The sequence below is a fragment of the Fulmarus glacialis genome, unplaced genomic scaffold (genome assembly GCF_000690835.1).
Source record: "Fulmarus glacialis isolate BGI_N327 unplaced genomic scaffold, ASM69083v1 scaffold24301, whole genome shotgun sequence".
Taxonomy (NCBI): domain Eukaryota; kingdom Metazoa; phylum Chordata; class Aves; order Procellariiformes; family Procellariidae; genus Fulmarus; species Fulmarus glacialis.
Genome location: NW_009191239.1, coordinates 10,847 through 37,916, shown reverse-complemented (window position 1 = coordinate 37,916; position 27,070 = coordinate 10,847). Strand labels below are relative to the sequence as shown.

Genomic DNA, 27,070 nt, shown 5'->3' with positions numbered 1-27,070 from the left:
CATTTTGTATCTTGGCATTTTTAATAGAAGTTTATTGATTTTTATATAGTTATGAGATCAGACATATATGGGTTTTTTATACAATTATTTTGAAAAGTATCCAAGACTCTTCCAGAAGACTTCAAGGATTGCAAGAAACAAGTAAAATAAGAGACATTTTGGGTCTAAACGCGCTCACCGTTATCAAGAGGAGGAGATTGTTGCTTTAGTTGTTTTAAACCAATTCCAACACCATTTTCACTGCGGGCTCAGTGGCTCACTCTCAGTGATGCTCCCGGCTGCCATCTGGTGTTTTATTTTTACATTGCAATTCTTGTTAGGGGAATATTCTGTGCAGATATATTTTATCATTGTATTCAGCTAAATGCAGGGGAAAAAAATCACAGAACAACAGTTGTAAACTGTTGCTTTAGTCTAGGCAAGATGAAACTTGGAGTCTTTCCAGTACCGATTCTTGGACATTGCAGATACATGTAACGGTACATGCCGTACCTTCCGTAATATAAAAAAATTACAGATGACCTTATTCATTTTGGGCCAAGATTTAACTCTGTCCTATCTGAATCTTTTAAAATGTAACTTAAAGACAAATAGAGAGTCTGATATCCTTAAACGTAATTCCATTCCCCGACATTCTCCTGCTATACTTCAAACGAGGCTTTTGTTGTGTCTTTTGTTCATTTAAGGCTTTGCTGCCTAGCGTGAAGGCCAAGCTACACATAGGGTTTGGCAGGCACATTGTAATGCTCCAGCACCCAGACAGAAGAAAAGAAGTGATTTCACTTTTCCCCTATATAAATAGATAAATGCTCCTGTATTTCTGTACTTTCCTTTAAAAGTGAAATTGTTCTAAAAATAAAGGTCAGACGTGTCAGGTAGAATTATATTTAGACAGATAGCATTAGGCCTGATATCCCTGTTTCCTTTTACACTGAAGTCAATGGGAATTTTGTGCATTTAAAGAAGACAAAATTGGGCCTTTTATTACGGCCATATTATGAGCTGCTTTCTCACCCCGCTGAGCAAGTTACTCAATGGAATAGTTCCATTGACTGTAATGAAGCTCTTCCAATACAATGCTAAAAGAGCAGCCAAGTCAACCTGAAATGTCTCCGAAGGATCCTGATTGCCGCACAGGAGGAGACCGAGATACGGAAGACAAAATTCTCCCAGTTTCACATCGCTACTTGCTCTATGTCACTGCTTTGACGGCAGAACGAATGAAAGGTTCAGTGCCGGGTCCCACAGCTCAAGAAACACAGGGATCCTGCAACGGATCAGCGGCTGAAATAGGAACGTCTTGCCCCTTGTTAGACACTGCAGGATATCCAGGACATTTGCAGGGACTGGCAGAGGACACAGGGCCTCGGGGAGACCCTACGTCCTTCTGGAGAGCAGGCGGGGGTAGGCGGAACAGCCCAAATCTCCAGGGGGTAAGAGCAGGTACCCCGAGCATCCCTTCCGTTTCCCTAATGAACACTCATGCACAGTTTTCGTATTGTATAGCGCACACCGTCACAGGCCGTTACGTGGGCACAGATTTACACACTAGTGTAAGTAACGTACAACAGTTTGTATGCCTGTATATTTTTCCCAGCTAATACCATCTTGATCTTTGTTTAGTTTGTGAATGTGTAAGTGATTTATCACAGTCTGGCCTCAGGATCACAGAAAATTTGTATCTTAAGTAAAAGGGGAAAAAAAAAAAAGGAACTAAACTGTTCTGTGACAGGTGATAACCAAAGCATGGGCAAGGGAAATGATTGCTGGGTACACTATGTTTAAATCCCGAGGGCAGGAAGAAAGTGCAAGACCTCACTCGGCTACTGACACACACAATAATTTCTAATTATCAGAAACTGCTCATATGTGATTAGCACAGACCTAACAAATGATCGTATACTTATACCATTAATTTTGTTTTTTCTCCCAAAGTGTCTGCATAGGAATTATATATTCACATTGCTTTGCAGGTAAACATTTCTACATTAAAAAGACTGTGGACAAGCATAATTCCCTTGATGGTACAGTCTCCTGTTTTCTGACTTATGCAGGTATATAAATATTGTGAATCACTGGGACATAATCTCTCTTAACAGAAATTCATTAAATTGAAAGTAAGTTTAATAATCAACACTAAGAAATGGATTATCCATGAAGTAAAGAAAGTGATGCAGCAGTGGATAAGTGTTCAAATTAAACCTTTTTTCCAAATCCAGCTGGAATATGGTCTTAGCTATGCCAGTACCTTTGAAACACATGAAAATTTCAAGGAAAAAAATGGATGGAAATTGAAGGCAAATATGACCTGTAAATAATATATTCCCATTGTGCTAATGCGTAAGAGTGACTGTCACTGCTCACGGACCATTCTGAGAGCTTATACAGGGCAATAGAAAATACAGCTTATGTGACTGATCATGAGAGTAGCGAAAGCAGGGGTAATAGCTAGATTACAGTATTTCACCACACCACAGTGGTCACAGCAACAACAATTAGAACTCTTCCACACTGTAAACCCAGCGAGAAGGTTATTTTTAGGTCCGTAGTGTTTAAACTATCTGTTTTGCTTTGCAAAACTTCCCAAATTCCCACTTATATACCTACATACTGACACAGCTCCCTCTGTAGCAGAAGCTGAGCATGCAAGGAAAGGTCGGTTTCACCAAGTATGTTACAACTGCGATAGGTTTCCCAGCTGGGGAGAGACAAATCTCCCAATTCCCAGTATTCCTTTCCTTTGTTTTGCCAAGTTTCTGAATTAAATACCCCTCTCTCTCAGGAAGTTTGTGCAATCTACCCAAATGGCCACCACACTGCTTTCAGAGTACATCCTACCAGGCCAGGTCCCAACATAATATCTTTCTAACACTCCAGTAATTCCATTTGCAGAGCTTTATGGGTTTAAAAGCAATGCTATTCCTGCAGAGAGTTACCCCAACTATTTCCTACAGCGGAGGAACTGTAAGGTCACGAAGCGACTGAGCCTACCCTTGTTTCATAAGCAGCTTCCTTCAACAGCTGTAATATCTGGGACGAGTGTTCGGAGAGTGTCATTTGGCCTCACTGAGTGATTCATTGTATACTGGAAAACTGCTCTGCATTCTTCTGGGTGCCTTTACTGCGTAGACAGGACAAAGCCCCATTTAGCTGGAAGCCTGGCATAGTGGCTCATTATTCACCTGCCACGGCAGTCACAATATTGTGAGGGCTTCTAGACAATGGTTAAAATTTCTACCTACTTTTTATAGGACCACACTCCATTTTCTACCTTTGTATCCCGAGGAACAGAAGCTGCATACAGACAGAGTGTATGGAAATGGGAGTCCTTTTTTTGTGTAATAAAAGAAAAATAAATTGCCATTTGCTCTACGAACTGCCATGGGATGCTCAAGGCTCTATGATCCCGCCTCAGCATCAATAATATGTACTTCAGAGGGAGACAGAGAGAACGGGGAGGGAGGGAAAGGAGAGGGAGAGGAGGAGGTAGGGAAGAGATGGAAACAAGCTACCCAGCCATCTCTAACCTGTAATCTAGCCCATGCCCAGCGCTCCTGCAGTGCTCCGCCAGCCCCGGCGAGCTCACCCTCCCCGCGCTGACACCCACCGCGGCCGCGCCGGGGGGACGGGTCCCACAGCGGAGACCCCCCTGCCTTCCCCCCAGCTCCCAGGGTCGGCCGCAACTGCCCCCTCCATGCTGAAGAAAGTGCCCTCAAAGCCAGCCCTTGCGGGAGAAGTAACCCAGATCTGTAAATCTTTTTCTTACATCCAGTGCTGTGGCTTTTGCTGTTTGATTTTGGGGTAAATACATTTTAAATGCCACGCTGAAGTAAACACGTTTGCTCCAAAAGCGCTACGTTTAACAGCTGGGTTTTTCCTAAAGTATATTTTTTTTCTCAGAGCAGTAATAATTCAATAAAACTAAGAGGTGGCTTTAACAGTTTTCCTCTCAAATGTGTGTCCTGTAATACACTGCTGCACAGGGATATCCTCAGCTCTTGTGAAGGCTTTTAGTGGAGAAAGATTTCTACCTCAGCAGGGAAGTAAACAGTATCAGCAGGCTCTACAGCAATACCCTAAATGGCACCTGCTTTTAATTTCTACATAGTCCTTATAGCACTTTTCGTCTTTGTTTTGGTTGCCACCTCCTCTTTCGTCAAACTCATCACTGTCACATTTACAGAAGGTGCATATTACACCGCAGCAGATATGCTAGTTACATTCACTTACTGCATGTCTGCACTGGAAAAATCACAAAAAGGTATTTGGGAAACAAATGCTTCAAAAAACCATGCTGCATCCCTGTGGAGATTGCCACCTACTTCCTATTAAGCCAAAACATGCCATATGTTTTAAGGGCTTTTAACCTCCTTTCTCCCTTGTACAGTTCTGTACTTGAAATCACGCTGCTGGTTCTGCTGCCGTAGGATGTGCTTTTTGCTGGGGGGAAGGGAAGAAAGGGAGCGAGAGGAGGAACGGATGGAGATTTTACAGCCAAAGGGGCATGCTTGTCTAATATAACCCGCAATACGAGCAACTATTTCTCTGGCTAAGGCGAGAAAGAAGTATTCACTGCAATAAACTTGTCCACGCAGGGACTCAGGCGGTCACCCTCCTGTAACAGGGGGGTTCCCCGCTCCGGGCCAGAGACTCATGAAAATGTGACAATCCATTTACAAATCCCCCAGGGTAAAAGCATATTCACCTTTCCTTCTGCGTCGTCCCAAAAAGCTGGATGAAACCTGAGGGCCATCCCGGGTGCAGGCAGAGTGCGGGCTGTACTCTTGCAGCGACAGATTACCGCTGCCACACTGACGCTCACCTGGGTTTGTTTGTAAATCACAAACCTCACTGTATTTCATGTCGTTCCTTAAGCCTTTTGAAGCCAAAGGCTACATGAAAATTTCAGCTGATATATTTCTAAGCTTTGTGATTGCTGACAACGCCTTGAAAAGGTGAAGCCAAAAATTTAGGAAAAAGGAGGCAAATTAAAGTAGCTCAAGGTATTTTTTTCTGTAATCTCAAGTAGGGGGCAAGGCGAGGGCAGCAAGTCTGACTTTCTATTGCTATAATGGAGGAAAAAAATCGATTTATGAATGTATTTTGCTTTAATTAATAAGAAGAACATCTACATAATTCTTTTTTCATCCTGATTTATAATTAACATCACAATAAACCCCCACAAGCATTAAAATAATACATGTATTATGCTCTTTGGCATGTTTATTTCACATGAACACCAATATATGCATTAGCTACAATGCTAATTAGAACTTGCACTGCTGTACTGTCTGATGCTTTAAAGCTTTAAACCAGACTAATGCTTAATTGTGGAAGATCAGGTAGATAATTCTTATTGTGGCTTTCTTAATCCAATGTTAATATAATCTGTAAGGAAATGTAACTACATCTCCTCCGGCACGCCACCCCAGAATTTAAGTGAACACGCAGTACTATTCAGGCAACAATTAACATCAGAAAATGGTAATTTTTTTGAAAGAAACAGTCTGAGTTTTATCTTTGGGTTATAAATAATGCAAATAAACATGCTTAAAAAGTGAATTTTCTGCTGTGAGAAACATGGTAGGATCCTACAGAATATTACTATAGAAATCTACAGAATTTAATAGTTCACTATGTCATTTTAAAGGCTTCTTAAAAAAAAATTCTTCTTCCTCTACTTCAGCAGATATCTTTATGTGCTAATCACATAAACTTTCAAGTAAATCCCTTTGATTTCAAAGGGATGAAGATTTCACCCTCTTTTTGTGGTAGCTCACAGGAGTTTTTCTGAAAGCCACCGTAAAGAAACATTTCCTCATTTCCATATGAACATGCATTTTCCTGTTCTTTCTCAGAAACGTCTCCTGTTAGATTTTCCATGTGATTATCAGATTTGTAGGACCTATGGGGACTCTTTGTCTGTATTAATCTCAAGAAACTGTATTAAAATAACATTAAGGTTGCTGCGTCAAAGACTGGGAGGTTAGGAAATTTCAGAATTATGTTAAACTAATCTCATTTGGCTTCTTATGCAAATACCTTACGAAACAGTCTACAGTCTGTAATTACATGCTCACATCTACCCCATGCCTGCTTCGGAGCAAGGGGAAACATAGGTCCTCCATCAAACAGCTGCGACAAAATGGTGCATATTGACCTTCTCGTGGCAAACAGCTACGAGGTCTTCAATGAGTTCACCCACAAAATTCAGCGTGAAGCTGATACCCCCATAGATGATTTTAGTTGCTCAAACTTAAATTAAGAAAAACTAAGAAAAGCAAGCCAACGGTTAAAGCGACTCTATCTATAGGAATACCTTCCATCAGTACCTGTAATAAATCTGGGGAGAAGCCGTGTGCCACGGCAGGAAGGCCAACAGGAGCCACGGACACTACACGGCACCAGCTGGCACCCATGGCCCGGCCACAGCGGGACGTGGTGTTAGTGAATCTGCCACGGGTGAAAACTACCTCACAAAGCACCCTGGGATTAAAGGTGTTGCTTTTTTAAAAAATTAAAAATAAAAATACAGCTGTACAGCGTTAACACAGTATGCTCCACGACTGTTGTGTGTCATGAATTATTAATTGGTTTGGAAGTGTAAATATTTATGGTTATGGTTCAAAGAAGGAGGCTGCCTTCCGCTCTAGTCTTTAACTTTATATTACAGTCTGCTGCTACCTACACTTAAGCTTCAGTCAAATTTTCCACTTTAAATGACAAAAAGCAGGTTTTTTGCAGTATTTCTGCCATAAAGTTAACTGTGACTTATGACCGAAAGTTTCACTCTAAAAAGCAATACGAAGAGGCAGAGTCAGTTTACAAATGACCTGCAAAGGGGGGAGAAAAGAAACAAATAGGATGTGACCTTTTTTCCCCCTGTTATATATGAAAAAAGTTTGCTTTGGTTTTCAAAGTACACAAGCTCCTCTTGTTGTTTTTCACATTAGAAATGCGGGCCAGGAAAAACCCACAGAAGCCAGGAAAATGAGAAATTTTATCAACTCAAAAACAGTCAAAGGGTTGAGTTTAATTTCTGAAAGTGAGGATACTAAGAAGAAAAATTCTTTTAGGCACCTGAAGTCCTATTCTCTTACTTAGAGGTAGGAGCCCTCTATTATGTAGATAACTGAAGTATTTTTTCCTGACCCCTTAAAAGCAAAGCTCTGGGATTAGCTCAATCAAATATTCCCCTCTGCCCAAGATAAGCAAAAATAAATTTAAGCAGATTAAATTTCCAAACCTTTCAATGGTTTTTACACACATGAAGAAAATCATTGTCCATTTTTCCTCTTTTTTCCAAATCATATGTACAATTACTTTTTAATATTTATATTGGGCACTTCAGCCAACATGCCTTGAATTACCATAATAAACCCACTAAAAGATACATGTATACTAACATATAAATCTGAATAAACAAATACAGAATGCATTTGTGTTGATACAAAATACCGGCTTGCCCCACTACAGTGGTGGGAAATTCTGCCTTCCCCTTCCTCACAATTGCTATGCAGAAGTGAGCATTTTTTGCTTTCCCTGAAAAATCTAGTGTACCGTAAGGTATGGTCCAGAACAGTGCAGAGGATGTGGACAAGAACACTGAAACAACATGGCAGAAGCGCTTCTGAAGGCTGGATGGTAATCCTCAATGTTGCACTGCAATTACATTTTTATAGTAATACAGGATTAAACAGGGTTTTTCTCTTTTTTAAGAACTTTGCACATGATGTAATAAGGTAGCAAGGACTTTTCAAATATAATTATTATGTTTTTCTGACTTTTGTATTTTATGCATTTCTGTCAGTCTGAGGAATGAAAATGAAGAAATTTATTCTCTTTGGTTTCGCTGGGTCCAAGTTCATTTTCGTCTCAGACAATCCTGTGTTATTGCTTGACAGAGTATCTGAGATACAGAAATCTGAAGAATTGTAGCTTAATAAATATTAATAGGATTGAAAAATCAATAAAATGTACTCTTAGCTTTTATATTTATATTGCTTTGATTTACAAAACCTAAAAATTCATCTTAATTTAATCTAGAAATGGTTCTTTAAAATACAACATGTATCTTCTGTATCACCATTTTACCAATGATTTCAGCTGCTACAAGGGTACCTCCTAAGCACAAAGTAATCAGTAGGTTACTACAAGTCTGTCTTATAATTGTTTAATCTGAATACTATTTTGTTAAAAATATATAACACAATTTCTTTCTTCCTGCTTAAAAAAAAAAAAAGGGGAGGCGGGGGGGGAGAGAAAGAAAATCTACATCTGCCTCCCGCAACTGTTAGGTACCAGAGTTTTTAGCTGCTATACTGCACTTGGAGCAGAATTTTACCACTATAGGCACCGCCATATGCAAAAAGACACAGATGTATCCAAGAATGCAGAGTCATATCAGCAACATATCCAGTTTAAAAACTGCAAGCAATTTTAATTGTGGAAACCAATAAAACAGAAGTGGAAAATGCCTGAAAGATAGTATTTTTCTTTTTTACCCTTTTCCCCCCCTTTTTTAAAGCAAACTAATCTTTTTAATCAATGAGAGTGAGTGTTCTTTCACTATTCACAAGAAAGGAGGGCAAGATCACATCAGAATCTGGATTACATCAGGCTGGCAGCAAGATAAGGTCAATTAGGGATCAGATTTTTGCTAATTCAGGTCTCTGTTTTATTACTGTGAGGAATAAAAGAGAGCAAAACAATAAAGCAGTTCAACCCTGCCTACCACAGACCATAAAATCAGTATGGATATTGAAAAGGCATGCTCATAGAAACACCGGCATTCATGCAGTTGTCACTTTATTCCACACAATCTAAACCTCCTTTAAAAAATTTCTGGGCCATTAAGATAACATAGAAAACTTAAAATAAGTACAATAATTTTGTCACATCTCCTGCTGGAACAAATTACATGATGACTCCAAGAAAGACATAAAAGTCATTTTAATTATCTCTTCTTTCAAGGAGGCATTGGCTCAAGCCAGACAGTCTGGATCCAAATCTGAATTTTTGCAAAGCTCAAGGTGAACCCCAGATGTGTTGTTAAGGCCCTCTCCGCTTCCAGTAAAGTCAGTTATCAGGGACATCAGCTCTTCCTATAAAACCGCTAAGCACTTAACATCTGCTTGAACAGTCAGCATTTCGGGCGTGAAGTCTCGCACCAAAAGCAGCTAACAAATAATAAGCACTTGCTCTGTGGAACAGCATTTCATCGGTGCCAGGTGCAAGCCCAGCAGATCAAAAGGAGGTGTGGGCAGTGTTCACAGTTAGCAAAACACTGCATTTTTCCCACTTTTCCGAACTGAAAGCGTGATATGTACAATACAGTTTGTTCCGAGGCTTCAGCATGTTTAATGTTACAATTCAAATGTGAATCTAATTTTTGTAGGATTGTTTCCTAATTTTTCAGCGTCGCATGAATGCCTTTCTAAATACATGCAAATACAAAGCTGTACAGGTGACACGCTAAAAATATAATTGAAGTTGGTGCTTTCACAAAAGCAATTAGCAATCACTCAAGTTGCAATAGATGACAGCCTCAAGAGGATTGCTGCCCTGGCAGGGAAGTGACTGCAACTTACATTACAGTCAAATGTTCTGTTCTTTAATGCGATTTTGTTATAACAGGCAAGTACAAGGTTGCTGATTACGTATTCATTCCCTTGTACAGCTTTTGGCTGATCTTTTTGTCCACAGTCTTAGACGCACATAGTCCACTGCTGTATCTTAAAATATTCCCTCTTCAAGTTGGTGAAAAGAAAGGTACAGTAAAGAAGCAAATAAATGCGACTGCAAGCAGAGAAGGCCAACAGCAATGTCTTCTTAGCTTAGGGTGAAAGTACACGACCGGACAAATAGTTGTCTTGCTCAGAATTCATACAGTGACTACAATTACGCCTATTTTCTAACAACATTATAACTAGACTTAGAGACATTTTACAACCACTTTAAACTGCCAAAGCAACGTCCAGGGGCTTTATGGTCCCTAGGAGTCATCCTTCCAGTTTCAGCAAACTATGGGACAAATCCTGCTCCCATAATAGTAGATGGTAATGTTGCCACCAGGCAAGTCTTTAATGGCTAACTTGAACTACCCTTGGATAATCCCCAGCTTCCACAGCTGCTCTCCTGCTTAAAATTAGGAGCATGCTTAAGTGAGGGCCTTAAATACATGCAGCTTGAGTCTCTGAATATACTCTGCAGCTCTTCAGTACAACGAACAGCATTTGATCAGAAAAGAAGTGATGCCTGACTACGTGGTCAGAAGTGATTTAGAGCGGCCCTTTGCGCTGAGGAGAACAAGGTGAGACGGTATCGCGCCCAGACACATTGCTTTTTCTAGGCAACTCTTTGTATTATTTTAACATGGGGTTTTTTTTATGCTATGGCTGATTATCATATATTATGCCATTTAATATTCCGTTATTTCAAGTGATCTCCATAGCAGCAGTTGTACCACATGGGACAATTGCACACTGCCGTACAGCGCACACTACCACACCACGTACTCTGCCGCAGGACGCATAACACCGTAACAGAGTCACTGGGAAACAACGTCAGCGTCTGTGGATTTCTGTAAGCTAAGTCTAGCCTGTGCATCTCCGGTTACTCTGTGTTGTTTAGGTACACTTCTACTCTTTGCGCTCATCCTTTCAGGCATCTAAAAATATAATCATACTAGAAAAAAAAGGAGAAAATTAGAATGGTTCTAGATGAGGTTAGGGACTGAGTTCAAAAACCAGCTTCAGCGCGCATCTGATGCAGCACTTTGCCATCACGCTGCTGCCTCTGGGAAGGACAGAAATACAGCGGCTACTCTCACTGGCCCAAAGAAAGCCCTGTGCTAGGGGCTGAATGTCTCATTAATTCCTCTGAAGGGGCCGTTTCCCATTGTTTCATATGACTTTTGGAAACAGTCACTACCTGGCGCACACACGAACTAGCCGTAGTGAAGAGAGAGACCCATTCGATCGTGTCGGTCTCCATTTGAAACATGCACTTGGCTCTGCCACCCGTTGAGTTAAATGATTATATTCAGGAGCTGAAAGAGCACCAACTAAGATGCTGAGTGGTAAACACACAAATCAGGTCAATCCTTTCGCTTTCCTTGTAATCCCTGTACGTTATTTGTTACTGGCTTTTACTGCTGCCTCTTTCTCCTCTTCGGGCACTCTGTGCACGCATCCAAGCGCTCTTGCTCTCCTTCTCCTTCACACCATGTATTATGGCAATCCCTTCTTATCAAAACTCCTGTATTCTGCACTACTTTACTACATCCACTGGCTTTATATCTTCACCTCTGTTGTCTTTTCTTCACTGTAAATTCTCCAGAGCAGGGAACTTGTTTTCTCCAAGTTTGTACTAAAGCCTGTAAATTTACGGCACTCTAGGAATGTTTGATAACAGCACGTAAATAATTAATAAAAGCTGCAACAACTCTTTCTTTTTCCCTATTTGGAGGCTATAAGGCAGCAAGACAAGTGGGAGGCAGAAAATATTTCACGGTCTAAGATAAGACGTGATTCTCACCCCTATGGGGGGTAACTGGCTGACAAATACTTGCACTTAGGAAAGATCAGGATTAAGTTGTGCAGGAATTAAAGACAAGAAGCATTGCTTCAGCTACATGAACCATAAAGGCAGCCCAGAAGCATCATAAACAGCCTGGCCCAAAAAAATAAACATGCAATAAAAAGAATGGGATGTTTTCATTTCAGCTCCACAATGACATGCTTGTGTGTGACTTTGCAAAAGTCCACTCTTTTGTCCTAGTTTCTCCATCTTCAGCATAAAGGAAAAAAAAAATAAAGAATATAGTGGCAAATGAATAGCTCATGATTTTGTAGCCCTAAAGAGGTAGTAAATGTTTGTAAAATGAAAAAAATGGAGGTGGAAACATGAAATAAAGACAAATCAGACAGAATAATGACTATGAGATCAGGAAACACAGAAAAAGTGCAGAATAAGGTAAAAGAGATTTGTTATTATGGGAGAGGCTGTGATTCAAGATAGGTATGAAATTATTTTGAGAAAAGAAGAATAGAGAAAAAAAGGACAAAGAAAGGGAAAAGATATTTATGTGTCTCAGGTACAATTTTCAAAACCTACAAAACATTCAAATCCCCTGTATCTACCTCTAAGTTTATGTTTGTTCATCTTTTAGATATGGAAATTTGAGCCTGGTCTTGTAAAACTTGATTTGAATTTCATGATAGACTTTTATGTGGCCAAGAATTTACCCACTGAGTGCAAATGGGTACAGGTGCTTTCCACAGGAGCACAAAGGAAAGGACTTTATGGATTTTTGTGCCTTTAAAATTATTAATAATGTAATTCTGATGCTATGTCAGTTTTGCCACTAAATATCCTAGTTTATGAAGGCAATCAAGTACTTTGGCACCAAAGAATAGTAACTGCACTCAAAGAAAATTGAACCTGAAAAGTGTGGGGACAAAACCAGAAGCCACTATGTCTAGCACTGAATGTTTAATCAGGCAAAACATCATAAAAACACAGTAAAAAAGGGCAGTAAATTACTTGATTTTAGTGCAGTGAAGTCTTCAAAATTAGTTCTTTTTTAGAACAGAAGCATAATGACTAGCTTCTGAACAGATATTGGCACAGCAGGGCACACAAAAGCCCTGATTAGCTGCTGTATGATGGAATCTTTAGTTAATATTTGTCCTATTTTGGTGTTGATTTCTGACCTTTCCTCTTTGACTTTAATTGGTCAAAATCCAAACCTTTTTGAATTTATTTAATACTAGATAACTGTTTCTAAATTGCCAGAGTGTCAGGTCACATGCTCCCAATATAGATGGGGGGAAAAGGCACTCTGCAGTTTTTTTCTGTCACTTTTTCAATTTCAGCTAATTCTGAAGTAGCAAGCAAGATGCAGAACAGTTGCACATCACTTGCGATGCAACAATTCTTGAACTAGTTTTGGGGAAAGAAAAAAAAACCCCACCATGAACTATGTTACGTCGAGTCTGATTCGGATGTCCTTCACCTTCATTTAAAAAAGAGTAGCAACCGCAAACCTGTACTTCTATGCCAGTGTTCCGTAAGAAAATAATAGGATACAATCTTGCTCTAGATTTTAATATTAGACAAAGCCATCAGAAGCTTCTTTGTTAACTCCTAAACCAATGATAATCCTGCAGTTTTTTCACCTCTTTGCATTTACAGTTAGTAATATGGAAAAATATTTAATGATATTTCAGAGCTCTATCTGCTGCTGTAATACTGTATGAGAGCTTCCTCACCAATTGATTTACATCCACAACTCCTCTTCCAAGGGCTTCCTTCCCAAATTAAACATGCTAATGATTTTCTATGCAAAATTTAACAACCTAATAGGCTGAACAAGTCAAATGAAAATACGCTAATTGTTGCCTTTGATGTATACTATTCTGCCAATTCTCTCATGAAAACAGTATATTAGCATTAGCTGGAGTACTTACTAAAATATATATTATTAAAGAAAAGCTCATATATATACACACATGTTAAGAAAATGACACTGCAGGCTGCAGAAAACACAACTTCCAGGCTTAGGAGTGACACGAGTGGCTATTATACACTGGAAAACCATTTTCACAGGAACCCTGAAAACAAACTACTAAAGAATGAATCACAAACCTTTATGTGAATTAGCTGGTGTTGGTTCATAACACTGGGTTTATGCAATAAAAGTAGTCAAAATAAGATTCCACAGTCAAAATAATAAATACAGAATGAGATAAGAGAGTTAATAAAAAGCTGGTGAGAGAACAGAAGGCTTCCTGCCTAACCCCACAGGTCTGAAACGAGTTCCCCCAAGAAACTGCCCAATTGCTTTACAAAGTGAAATTTCCACGTGCATGTATTTTTTCACTTAGAGTACAAGCAATAATGTGTTTTAGCCTATGACCAGCATCACAGAGAGCGTTTTACTGTAGAAATTGGTTTATTCTGTCCTCCAGCCCAATTTGAGCGTGAGGCTCACGGCCACTGCGGTCTTAACACATGCAAATAAACCAGAGGCAGACAAACAAAAAGAGGGTACAAATATTCTCTAAAGAAATCAGTGACACAAGATTACTTTCTATTGCTTTGTCTTTAAGAGTTTGCTTATAATGATTTGATAATCTAATCTAATTGATCTCTCCAAGTACTTCTATGGCTCTAATCACTGTAGTATCTGATTAGTGGAACAGATCCATACTTTATCTCCAGATTTAATAACTAAATCTATACTTGAAATAGTCACACAAGTTCACCAGAGGGAGAGGGCCAGATGCTGTTAGGCCGGGGGAGGAGGGAGGGAATGGGAAAAGGCTAGCGAGGTCCAGAATGACTGAAAAGGGACATTTGGCTTTGTGTCAAATCATCCCTCTGCAAGCAAGCTCTGTTTAAACAGCACGTTTCTGGGTGAATGTGACATAACTAATGGGGGCAGAACCAAAAATGAGCTACTGTCTATGGCCCGCTCTCCTTCAAACTGTCTTCTTTGCAAGCATAAAGTAAATGTAATTATTATTATCTTTTCTTTGTTCTCTTCCAGACTAGCACTTCATCAGCCTGAAAATTATGACATTTCCTGAATGTGATTCAATGGCTTCTTAACCTTTCGAGTTCCTGAGTGCCAGTACAATGGCACGCTGCACTTGGCGATTTCAGCAGTGAAGGGGTTAAGACCCAAAATTGCTAATAATAACAACAGTATTCACAGATAATCACTCACACAGAATTTCAATCCAAAGTCACTTAAAATGCAAAAGAAACCACTGTATTTCTTTAAGGAAGTGAGGGCATTTCGAAGAATATTCACAATTCAAACAACAGGCCAAAATCTGACTTACTGCTGAGTTTATCTGTTTTTAATCGAGCAATATTAAGGGCTAGCTTTTGCTCTACCTCAGGTCAAACCTATTTTGCAACATGTCCTCTAACACATGCCCAAGTACTGGACAAGGGGTGGCAGCCAGACCGCTTGCACAGTGCAAATGTCAAGCGTGGAAGGGGATGTGGAGCATTTCTGGTAAATCATTTGTTTCTTCCGCTCTCGTTTGCCTGCTGCTTGTTTGTGGTGCTGATACTCAGCCAAACGAGCTTGTAGTTGAGTATGTCAAAGCTCTGGGCAGAAAAACAGCAACTAATATATGTTAGCATACTCTGGAGAGAAAAATAGTTTCTGCCACTTAAAACTGCAGGGTGGAATTGTGCACTGCCTTCTTCTTGGTCTGAAAGAGCCTTTTAACCCTATTTCCGTGCTCGGTGTGCACACTGCCTGGCAGTGCACACCTGCCTCAGCGTGTGTGTCAGGAGCCGCCTTTGCTGGCAAATCCCCATCCTGCTTCTTTCAGCTCATCTTCTGTCTCCCAGCTCCCCTCAGCCAGCCAACGTCCCTCTCACGCCTAACCACATTTCGGCAGCCATCTTTCAAAGATGTCAGGAACAGAAACAAAATCAGCCTGTCAAAAACACATGACTGTTTCACAGTTCAAGGGGCAATGTTCTCTTTCACATGTGAACGACACAGAATATAATGCACCCAGAAGGGGATGCGAGGGATTTCTGCTAACAGGCCCAGAATCAGGATGGGGGAGACTTCTACTGTGACCTCTTCAGCAATCATCTGTATCTCCATAAATATCAAGCACCCATTTCCCATGATCTGGTATCAAAATCTGCTTTTGGGCAAGTAATACCTTCAATACTTAAAGAACTGCAACTGCCACACTGCAAGAATCGCCAGTTAATCAAGGGTTTCATGGCACTTTAAAGAAAAGACAGTCGATGCATCTTTTGTTTCTTCCTTTATGTGAGACTTCGTCTATGGAGACTTCATATAAACGAGACTGCAGGTGCTTCAGCACTTAAGTATAGCAATTATTTTTTGTTTCAAAATTTATTGTTTCTAGCAAAAGTAATCCATTTGTCATTAATGAACGGCTCAGTTAATGACTGAAAAGCGTAGAAAACAAACTTCATTCTCTTTCCTGTTCTACATAGCACAGCAGTTAATCGATTCAAACGGTGGGGTACTTTGTCTGAGTTTAGCATCATAGAGAAACAGGGAAAGGACTAAGATTTTAAAATCCAGGTTTACAGCCTGATGATTTCTTGTGAAATTTCACGAAATAAACTTGCCTCTACAACAGCTATATACTTTATATAAATAAATTTTATATATATACGCTATATGCTACATACTTTATATATAGCTGTTAGGTAGAGGTATATGTTTCATGGATCCAAAGTGCTATGTAGATCCTGGGGCACTATCATTAATGAAAGCAGTCTTGGAATAGGTAAATGTGCAAAATCTTCCATAATATCTGTTTGGCTCACATAAGTATCTTAGACCTGGCCTTCAGCAACCAAGTTCAGATTTTAAAAAAAAATCTCCAAATTCTTTTCAGCACTTTAAAATAAATATGAAAACATATGAATCAATATCAATTTTGCAATCAAGTAAGACAAATTGTGCTAGCTTTCCTTTGAGCTTTCAAATCTGTTTATGACTGTATATGTATACACATATACATAGATAAATGCATGTTTCATATTCCCTTACCACTGGGTCCATCTCGTTAGAACTATTGCTTTGGGAATGAGGATTCTCAGACACTAAATTCTCTTTGGTTCAGCTAGATCCAGCTGGTGAATGGTATGTTCTGTTTGCCTGTTCACTACGTTAATACTAATATATTAAAGACTGAAAAGCAAAGAGTGGTGTTGGCAGAAACTAATAAAATCCCTGCCCCAGACAGGGCACTGGAATGGAGCTTGACAACAACGGTGGTGCTCAGCTTCTGGTTCAAGGGCAGCAAGTCCTTAGAAAAGCACCACAACCACAGGAGCAAATGGGTTCTCGTGTTGGCTGCCTCAGCAAGGAACCTTGACACAAGATGGTAGAACCAGGGAGCTCTTCTCCAGGCCATGGATGGATGGTCTTTCTGCAGCTTGGGGTACAGTAAGACACTACTGCTACCTCCAGGATCTCCTGCCTCTTGGAGCTTTGTCTCCATCCTTTTGTGGGACATTAAAATTCTGCATTAGAGTAGATCCTGCAAATCCTCCTTACGCAGGCTTGAGCAAAAATGAGCCGATGTGAATTAAGTGAATTAAACAGAAGGTTTGTCTAACCTGCCTGAATGCATCTGAAGTAACTGAGAAGAATGCGCATGAGTCATTCTCCTGACAAAACTGGGAGCAAAGACTGGAGGAGGAGCCCCAGCTGGTAGGTGGGAGGTAAGCAGCAGGGTGCAAGAGAGATGGGAGGCCCCTCCAGCTGGTTTGTACATAGCTCCAGTCTGCCCAGAGCCTCAGCCCGACAGCGGGGTGCTGTCTTTAGAAGCAAAACTGAGGCAGATGTGATGGCAAGGGCGGCTGCATGGTTGCCAGTCATGCCGTAGGTACACTGTTATATACCCATCACTCAAGAACACACTGTATTAGATTTAAAAAAACCAGAATGATAAAATAAGACTAAAAATTATATATGCCTTACTGCCATTTTCAATGACTTTTAAAATTAACTGAAGGGAAAGGAGGGAGATCATCTGTACGCTACAGAAAGTTGACATGAAAAAGGATGAGAAATCTGTGATCCTGAGGTTTTGGTAGATCCTGGCATATGTTATCCTTGCCTGTCATTCCCCACCCACTCTGGAGGAGAGAAAGGGAGATGCTCCATTGGTTCCTCTGTATCCACACTGCTTTGTCCACCTCCTGTGCTTGGAGCATCACATGGACTGGTGTTACAAGAGGAATTTTGTCTCCGTTTCCCCAACACCTAGAGTTGCACTATTTGGACCTTCCAATATATAAGCAGATCATCAAAACTCAGCACATAATGAAAACCTCCTTATATTTAGTGGAGGTTTTTCATCATCTTGAACCAACTGTTGGACAGGTTTTCCCTCTGTGTAGAAGAAGGATGTCTAAGTACAGGCTGTGCTTGCACATAGATCCTATTTGCTCTGGGCTGAGCCTTCTAGAAAGATTCAGCAAGCTGTGCAATCTTCTTACACGAGGCACCTTTCCATTAAAAATCTGCAGTTTTTAGATGTAAGAATATAGAGAACAGAAAGTAAAGACAGAAAGGCAATAAAGACAAATCCTCTTCCATGAGTTCTGTGAAATCTTTTCTCAAAATAACTTTGGAGGGGTTTTACTGCCAGTTCATAATGTGGATGAATCACTTCTGGTATTTCTGATAAAACAATATTCAAAACTTCAAAATCACTTCCAATTCATTTATGCCACCATTTAATTAGGGCTTCTGCAACACGTTACAAGGACGTCATTATCCCCTATAATTGTATAATAATTACAATTTTTAATGAAATAATTGCAAGTACACTAGATGTGTAGATATAATTATGTTAATTACATAAATACCTGATTTCCAGCTAATAATTAAAGAAGGCCTTTACAAAAAGGGTGAAAGTTAACAAATGGAAGCTTTCCAGAAAACAAATACAAGTAATAAGAGGCTGTCTCTTTCCTATAGATTTCGCCTTACTAGTTTATCTTTCTCTATATATACTATATATATGATTTTCCACACATTATGAAATAATATAAGGATAAAAAAAAAATTTAAACAAATATTGAATCATAGCGAGGGACCTCAATACTTCGCCTCTGCAGGGCCTGATCCAAAACGACTGACTTTAATGTAGCTCAGACCTAATAATCCTATGATAGCTCAGCATCTCACAAGACATTGAATTGTAAATTACCTTTGAGAGAAGGAAGATGCGAATAGCACCCCAACAGCATACAACCTGTTCTCTGATTCCTCTGCAACATAAAGGGACAGATCCTGGACCACCATAAAATGCTCAGGGAAAGGCCCACGTGCGGAGGAGTCCCTGACAGCTGCTGAGGGACCGCGAGCCTTCCTTCAGGGCACAGCACTCCCGCACAGCTGCTGCTAAAGCTTTCCAGACATACCGGCTATGATCTTCTCCCAAAACGTGTCTTTTTGGTCAAATCTGCTGGCTATCCCCCTGCTAACACAGAAACCCTGCAGAAGATTTCTTCTCCCTCCATCCCCCTTGGTGGACAGACCTTTACAAGGCAATGGTATTTCAATAACGGAACTTCTTCCAGAGCTTTATCAGCTGAAGACCCAGAAATTCTTCAGCCAGCTAATTTTCCTTCCCTTCAAACACATTCCTAAGACTAAACTCACTACACATTTACTGTACTATTAGTATGAATAGGAAAGGCAAAAGCCATCCACAATAAAAAGCATATGGAAAACTCTATCAGGGCTCTGATAGCATAAAGGGATACTAAAAGAATTCCCACAGCAGAGGAATGAGCAACATGATTTACTGCTGAAATATTTCAAAACACTTCGGCAAAACTCTGGAAGGGAAAATCAGCTGCAGCACCTGCACTACGCCATTTCCACAGGTCTTGCAATTTCTGCGTTCACTTAGAAGAGCCCTGAGGTGGCTCTGATTCCGGCCAGAGACCACTCTGGTCCCAGCAATGTGCTAGAGTATAGGTGCAAACATGGCTTAAAGTCAGCTTTGTCCCACTTCCCTTAGCCTTGTATTGTTCAGTGCTGCTGCTTTTTAGGAGAAGTCTTCATTATTACAAGCATGAGAAAGTAAAATAGAAGATATTAATATTAAAACAGAAGGAAATGGTTTGATATCCCAAAAACAAATCTCATTTATGTTAAGCTCATTAAAGCAGTTGGGTTCTGCACGCAGAGTATAATTAATAATACTATACATATCAAAGTAGAGAAGACATGTAAATTTGACAACATAGAGTAAGTAAAAACTGAAGAGGGCTAAAGAAGTATAAGTGAAAAGAATTTGGAAAAAAAAAAAAAAGAAATTATACTGGAGCAATATTCAAGTTATAAGCAGATTATTAACATTATAATTGAGATGATCCTTAAGAATGGTTTGACACATGTAAGCATCATGTTTCAAGCTTCAAAAAATAGGCAAAGAATACTAAAAATATTTGTAACCATGTGTATTATAAGGAAACAAAGAAATTAAGAGCATGAACACAGAGAAGAGCAAAGGAATAATAATACAATACAGGAAAAATGACAAAAAAAGCAAGCAGAAAATAGTAGTTATCCAAAAGTCATATTAGTTCCTCCTGAAAATGTACAAATATACTTATGTAGCTATTTTTTATAATATTTGTCCATTCTGGCTTTAAATGATAAATTAGAAACTAGCAGATTAAAAGAAAAACCATCTCACAGTTGTTTACTCAGTACAACTGGTCCAACCCGAGAAAGGCCAGGGGAAGAAGCACAAACCGGTTTTATCTGACTTAGTATTATCAGGGTAACAGCACTATTTTAGAGCCTGTGAGTGGGAGGATGTAGAAAATGAAAAGCAAGCAGTAAAATAATGGACAAGGAATGGAATTAGATCCGAATTTAAGACCTGTTAGAGCTATAAGCACTGTCAAGGTATATGAACAACGCAATGACAGCACGACGACTGCGTGGTCAGGAGGAGCTCGGAGCCTGAACAACCAGACGTTTACAGAGGACTTTGACCAGTGTTGATGGCATTTAAGGTGACTGGAGTTTAAAATGCAGTCTGCAACATCCTCTATTGTCAAGCATTGGCTCACCCAGGAAGAGGATGGTAGAAAGTACATCAGAGTTTAAGCATTTTATTTTATTTCAAATATGACATAAACCTACTGCACATCTTTGAAAAATGCTGCTAACTGACACTAACAGCTTTAGATTGTGAAAGGATGAAAAGGTCTGTACAAGACAATGTTTGCTTCATTATCTTCTTCCATGTATTACTCGAATAATAGGAAATGCTGCAGTGGTATCTGAGGAATGAAAAACAGGAATACAGTGCTTCAAAAAGGAATAGAAAAATAGAACAATCTTGCTGTCTTAGTGCATAGCACTGGAGTTCAGGATTATGGACTACATTTGCGCCTGCTGATACTGCCGGGATGAATTTTGGCCTCACGAGGCCAGAATGAGGATGAGGGCTCTTCAGCCAGGAACCAGCAAGGGTGAATGGGGGCAAAACTTCAAATGTGTGCAGGCAACTACTGACACAAATACACTGTAGGCAAATAATTCATTGTGAATTTTCAAAGTGGCCTAATGAAGATATACGCCCTTTGTAAGGGTTGATATACACCAAAGTATGCACTAAGGTAGCTCTGCAGGCTTTGACACTCACTCTCAAGTCACCATGAGCCCTGGTAATGGTCTGCAGATGCAGGTTCTTAGCCGACTAGCAATGCAACGTATTTTGACATAGCTCAGTCTACAGTGATGGAGGCTCACCTTTAGATTTCATACTTTTCATTTATATGGCCATAGAGAAAGAATATTTCAATCATTTTTGACAATATACCATCTATAAGTCTATTACTTTGATATTATTTTCTACGTTACATATTTAGAAAAACAGAATCTGATAATCGATTGCCAGTGGAAATACACATTTTAACAGGTCTCAACTTCTCCTTTCCTGGTTGATTTCAGAGCTGAAACAGGTGCACAGAAAGAAGTTCATTTAATGAAGTCCATAGGAACTGCACATGTTGCATTAATTCCTCTTTTCCAAAATTTGATGATAAGTAAACACTTCTAGGATAGTTAAATGGCGTATTGGAACAAACACCCAACAGAAACACAGGATAACAGGCTAAATTGGGCTCTTTTCATTTCTGCTTAGGTTTGTAAAAAATATTTCATATTGCTAAGCTTAAAACTCTTAAAGTTATCAGTGCCATTTACAAATCGCAACTGATGTAACATATTCTCTATTGAAAACAATGAATGATCAAAGCAGGATGAGATTATAGCACTGTGACTTGTGTTTCATTTCCAAGAATGTATTTGTATGTATGTATGCGTTCCTATGCGTCCATAGTAACCACAGCCATAACCCAGAAAGTATGGCGTTGGGAGCTTTGCTCTGAAAATCAAGTAGCCCATTAGGAGGCATAAATATTAATAGAGCTGTCTAATCCTACGCTCTCAAATGAGGTAGTTCAGATCATGATTCTTCGCATTTAAAATTTATTCACTGCACCGACTAGAATAAGAAACAGAATCCACATGTGAAGAAGTCACTGATGTTGGGCAGTCTCTTAGCCACTGATAATTCATAAACATAAAAGTAAGGATCAAGAGATTTCTTTCCTTATTCTACTCCCAATCCTCCTACAAATACTAGTGTATCCAAAACTGCACGTGCCTAGTTCCATGACATTGAGTATATATCATATTCTCTACAAAAACTACACCCCCACATTTTCACATTCGGATATCTTCAGGCAACACGAAGGCTTTGGTGCAGGTTCATAAGAAAGAGCATACTATCATCCCAAGTGCAGAACACACAATACCTGGGGTTTCTTTTAGTGGTCATATTAGTGATCATTTTCAAATTTTCTTTATGTAGTTGTCATTAAAGTAGGAAATTCATGGTGCAAACTGTTGCAACGCAAAGAAATTAATATAGAGTATTAAAAAAACACAGGCATGCAGCTAAAGCAGGATGTACTGTCCTCCTGAGAGATAAGAAGTTACCCTGACATTCTGGATCACAAGTAAAATATTTGTGCTTTGACTATAAAGTAAAATAGAGATATGAAATATCAAACAGAGTGCAAAACTATTCAGGTATTCCCTAGAAATGATGCAAAAGTTTGTCAGGAAATTCAGGAAATACCACATAGTCAACAATATAATTAATATCAGTCAGTAAAATGGTGTTACCTACAATATAGCCTAGGTTCTATTAAAATTTAGAATTATGGAGTCTAGCCTCTAAAAAAACAACACAAAATTAATTTTTTGCACAGATTTTCGAAAACCAGCCCTAGCAAATAGAGAGGTTTCTGCCTGTATGCATGCCCATAACGGAATTAGTAACCTCTGACCTTCACATACCTGAAACAAAAGACATGAAAACAGATGATCTTTCTTCATCTATTGAATCAGTAAATTGAACATGAAGTATACTGAAATATAGGCATCCATATTTAGCAAAAAGCATGCTATGTTGTCTCATTCCTTTTCACCCAGCTCCAGCCTATCAGTATGTAGTCTCTGCAGTGTGCATGTCCGCATCCCACCAAGAGGTGGTAATGGTTATAATGCTCCTTACGATCTCTAGCACGACTCGTGGATAGAATTCCTTTCATTTCTGCATGTATCTTCATCAGACACATGCAGACACAGATACTCTGTTCTTCAAAATTTTGAATCTTCTCATGTCCCTCAGCTGCCAATTAAGTGTAGATACTAATTTATTTATCTAATTCAGTCTATTTCATGTAATTAGAAAGAATTAAACAATATATACGATAGCATACAGTTGCTGGTTCAGTCACTTTGAATTTATATAACCTTTATTAATTAAAATTTGGTGTCAAAGTCTGCCTTGTTTTCGTATTTTCTCTTTCCAGTAATTTTCATCATTAAATGTAATGAAATGACTGCAACCTAAAAATCCAGCAAAAGAGAGAATATTGGGCCTTTCTGCTTTCTCATACAAAACCAATGCTATTTCCAAGCTGCTGCTGCTGCTTAGATGCTGTGACTCTATTCTACAACATGATTCCTTTCACTACTAGGTATGGGGGCAATCCAAGCCAAGGATAACCTTAGGTTATATATGGGTGAGTAAAGCATGAGTTACTCAGAGAACAGAGGTTACTACAGCTATGCCAGCTGCCCAGGCTGAAGGTACTCAGGAGTCCTCCGCACTTGTCAATGGGGAAAGGTAGGCTTCTGCTGCTTTTTATTGTGCTGTGTGTGCAATGAATTTAACTGGAAAGGTACCTACTGCATTTCAAATAACCGTCTCTTTATTCTCCTTCAGGCTCACAGGACAATAAACATGACTTTCTCATCTACTGGGCTCTCCCTTTATTTTTGCTATTTTTCTGTTTGTTTGGTTTTTTTTTAATATTCTCTCATAGGAAAAGATGCTTTCCGAGAACAATGATGGAGATCTGCATCTTTATTTATGACTTTGTGAATCAGCATCTGGGTGATAGGAAGTGAAAGTTGCTCAGCTAATTACACATGCTTGATGAACTGCGTAATAACTGCTGCAGCACTGCACATTAATTGAATGCATATAAATGACAGCAGTTATTCTAACTTGAATGATGTGCGAAGAAGTGACGTCGCTCACAGTACCTTGATTATCTTTGTTTCCAAGTTGGGGAATCCAGCTTAAACAATTGTATTTTTACAGCAGTAAGCAAAAATTCCCTAATAGAAAACATTAGAAGCTGCCTCAAAAGCCCTACACTTTAAAAACAAATTGCCTTAAGTCACTGAAAGTGGATTTAGGCATCTAAAAAAGCATACCTTGAGCAACTACAATTAACAATTAACGACTAGCTACAACTAACAGTCAGTAGGAGTTGTAAGAGCAAAAACCTTGGAAAATAGGGCCACCTTCATTTAGATGCCTAGATATTGCCTTGCAAACCTGATACAGAGTTTACAGAGTTGAACTTTGCCCAACTCTAAACAATTTCCTGCTATGAGACTTTCCTAAAATGTATTTGTTCTGGAATAACAGGGACATATAGCATCTGATATAAAAAATATGGATTACAGCTAATAGGCAACCCTGTATGTCCACACTACTCTTTGTTTACCCTAAAAAGTATTCTTGATTTAAATGTAGTCCAGCTATTAACTAACACATTATTTTAAAGAAAACAATGAAGAAAAATAATTTTATGTAAAACAAAGGTGTAAAGTAGTACAAAATTAATACTATAAACTAGTACCAAATATCTACTTTAAATCAGTACCAAAATATACCTTCCATATTGCATATCCATGGCTTCGGGAATTTGCAAATGTTCACAAAGAAATTTGCAAATTCTCCCGTACTATCTAACACGAAAAGGGTAGAAGCCAAGTTTCCAAAGCTTCCAAAAGCAGCCTAGTTTCCAAAGTACCATGTCACAATATTTTAACATTTTTTTTCCCTACACCCCTGTTAAGAGATTTTCGGCTTTACAAAGAGAGCTGTAATCACATAATAAAGGAAATCAACGCTCACTTTTAGAAGCGTGTAAAAGAAAAAAAGCATTTCACATCTACGTTTCAGGAAAGTTAACACTGTTCCAAGAAAATAGGGTGTATCACGTAGAAAGTCAATGCAGGTTTTCAGCTCTGCTTTGCTATAATACATCATAGCCATTATGCTATACCACTGGAATATAGAGCTGTGGAGCCGTGCCAGCACCTTCAATGGCAATCGTACCAGGCCCCAGGCATATGAGCTACCTCCTATGCATGCATATGCGACACACTGCATCTACATACGAGCGACAGACACTCCTCTAAACCACGAGGCCAAGACAGAGAAGCTGCCAATAAGGTCAGCATGAGACAGTGCAAGAGAGATGATCAGGTGCAACTGAGTTCAGGCTTTACAAACGTTATCTTCTCATCTGCTTTACACGGTCCTCTCTTTAAATACCTTTCTGGCTTCATTAGGACAAGATAGTCCCTAACAGTTCACTTCACAGCATCTGCAAATCAGCCTCTTTCAGCTGTATTATTCGTTCTTCCTTTGCAAGGTTTCGATCTTTCCCCCATTTTTTTTGTCCACTTTATACATACCTCCTTTTCTACAAATTTTCTTGCCGGGTTTTCTGGCACATTCCTTGGATATTCTTTTGACTGAAAAATGAATAGAAGACTAGAAAATAACATGGAGCTCCATCACAGACAGTAGGAGCATGCAACACCACTATCTAACTTAAATATGACCTGCTTTATTAGGTGCGGAAGATTCTCAACTCGTTGTGCCTGCACATGCAATGGATAAGATGTTGATGCATCTTCCCAGAAGTCAGTGGGTGGCAATGAGAATTAGGTACCAACTTTGACCTAAAAATACACGTGCTGTGGGAGAAAAAAGATGAGTGTAGACAGAAAGAAAAGAAAAACAAAACAAAACGAAAACCAAAAACCAAGGACATATGCATACACAGAAAAGCAGCATGCATACATATAATATGCTGGCATGCAAACAAAGAAAGCCATGCATGCTACCAGTACACGTGAATTAATATTGTTAGAACGTAGAACAGGAAAATAAAAAGATCTCCCTGTTTCGCCTGCTATTAACTCACCATCCTCGGTTGGGACATAGATATTTAAATAGAGGCAGTCTTCATTCTGATCTTGTACATAGGTGGAAACTACATCCAAGTTATTAGTAAACCACACGGGAAGCATGACTTCAGGCAACCTGCCTTCTATAATGTTCTGGGGACACACTGGAGCAAACTGAGTGGTATTTTTGATATCTGCCCAGGGAGACGGAGGCTCAGGAGGTTGAAAGCGGCGCTCCCCTGTTGGAGGGGCAGCATACGGAACCCCAAGAAACTGAATAACGGGCCCCAAAATTTCATTATTAAGTTCCTTCTTAATCCCTCTTATCTTGCCAAAGTTGGTGGTCACCACTGGGTTGGTATCATCCAATTTTTGGGAGGACACAGCTGCAGCGTGGAGCAAAAATCCAAGCATACAAAAAGCAAAAGTGGCATTCAATCCCATGTGTAACAGGCGGACTACCATCGCTCTCCATACACAGTTCAGCCACATGGATCTTGGAAAGGCCATGGTCCCACATTAGTTGTGCAACTACAATGAAGCAATCTGATTTGTATCCACTGGTGTAAAAACAGGGCAACTGAAGGAAACAGATCAAGTTTCCTAAATAGGTGCCTGTCAGAAAAATCTCAAAAGGCTTTTCATGCGGTAAGTGTCTTCCATTGATTTCACACTTATTGAAGCTGCATCTTCACTCAGCACTATTTATCAGACTATATCCTATTGACAATTCTGTTTTCCATAGCAGCAATATGAAGAGAGCAGCCATTTACTGCAGAATCCCCTCTTATAAATCAAATCCAGTTAGCCGCAGGTCTATATCCTGGAGAAAATGAAAATAAATCATTAGTATGAAAGAGCTAATATGAGCAGAGTGATAACTAGATGTTTCACAAGTTATTTACATACATTAATAGTAGCTAGAGTCATGTAAGTAAA

The 27,070-nt window shown here is 39.4% G+C and overlaps 1 protein-coding gene across 1 annotated transcript; it reads right to left on the bottom strand.

The window, feature by feature from the left end:
• Positions 1–4,673: 4,673 nt before the first annotated feature.
• Positions 4,674–26,951, bottom strand: LOC104083211 (neuroligin-1-like). The gene is made up of 2 exons (XM_009586619.1): positions 26,149–26,951; positions 4,674–4,876 (listed from the first exon to the last, which is right to left on the bottom strand). The coding sequence occupies exons 1-2, from the start codon at positions 26,639–26,641 to the stop codon at positions 4,674–4,676; spliced, it is 696 nt and encodes a 231-aa protein (XP_009584914.1). The 5' UTR covers positions 26,642–26,951.
• Positions 26,952–27,070: the final 119 nt, after the last annotated feature.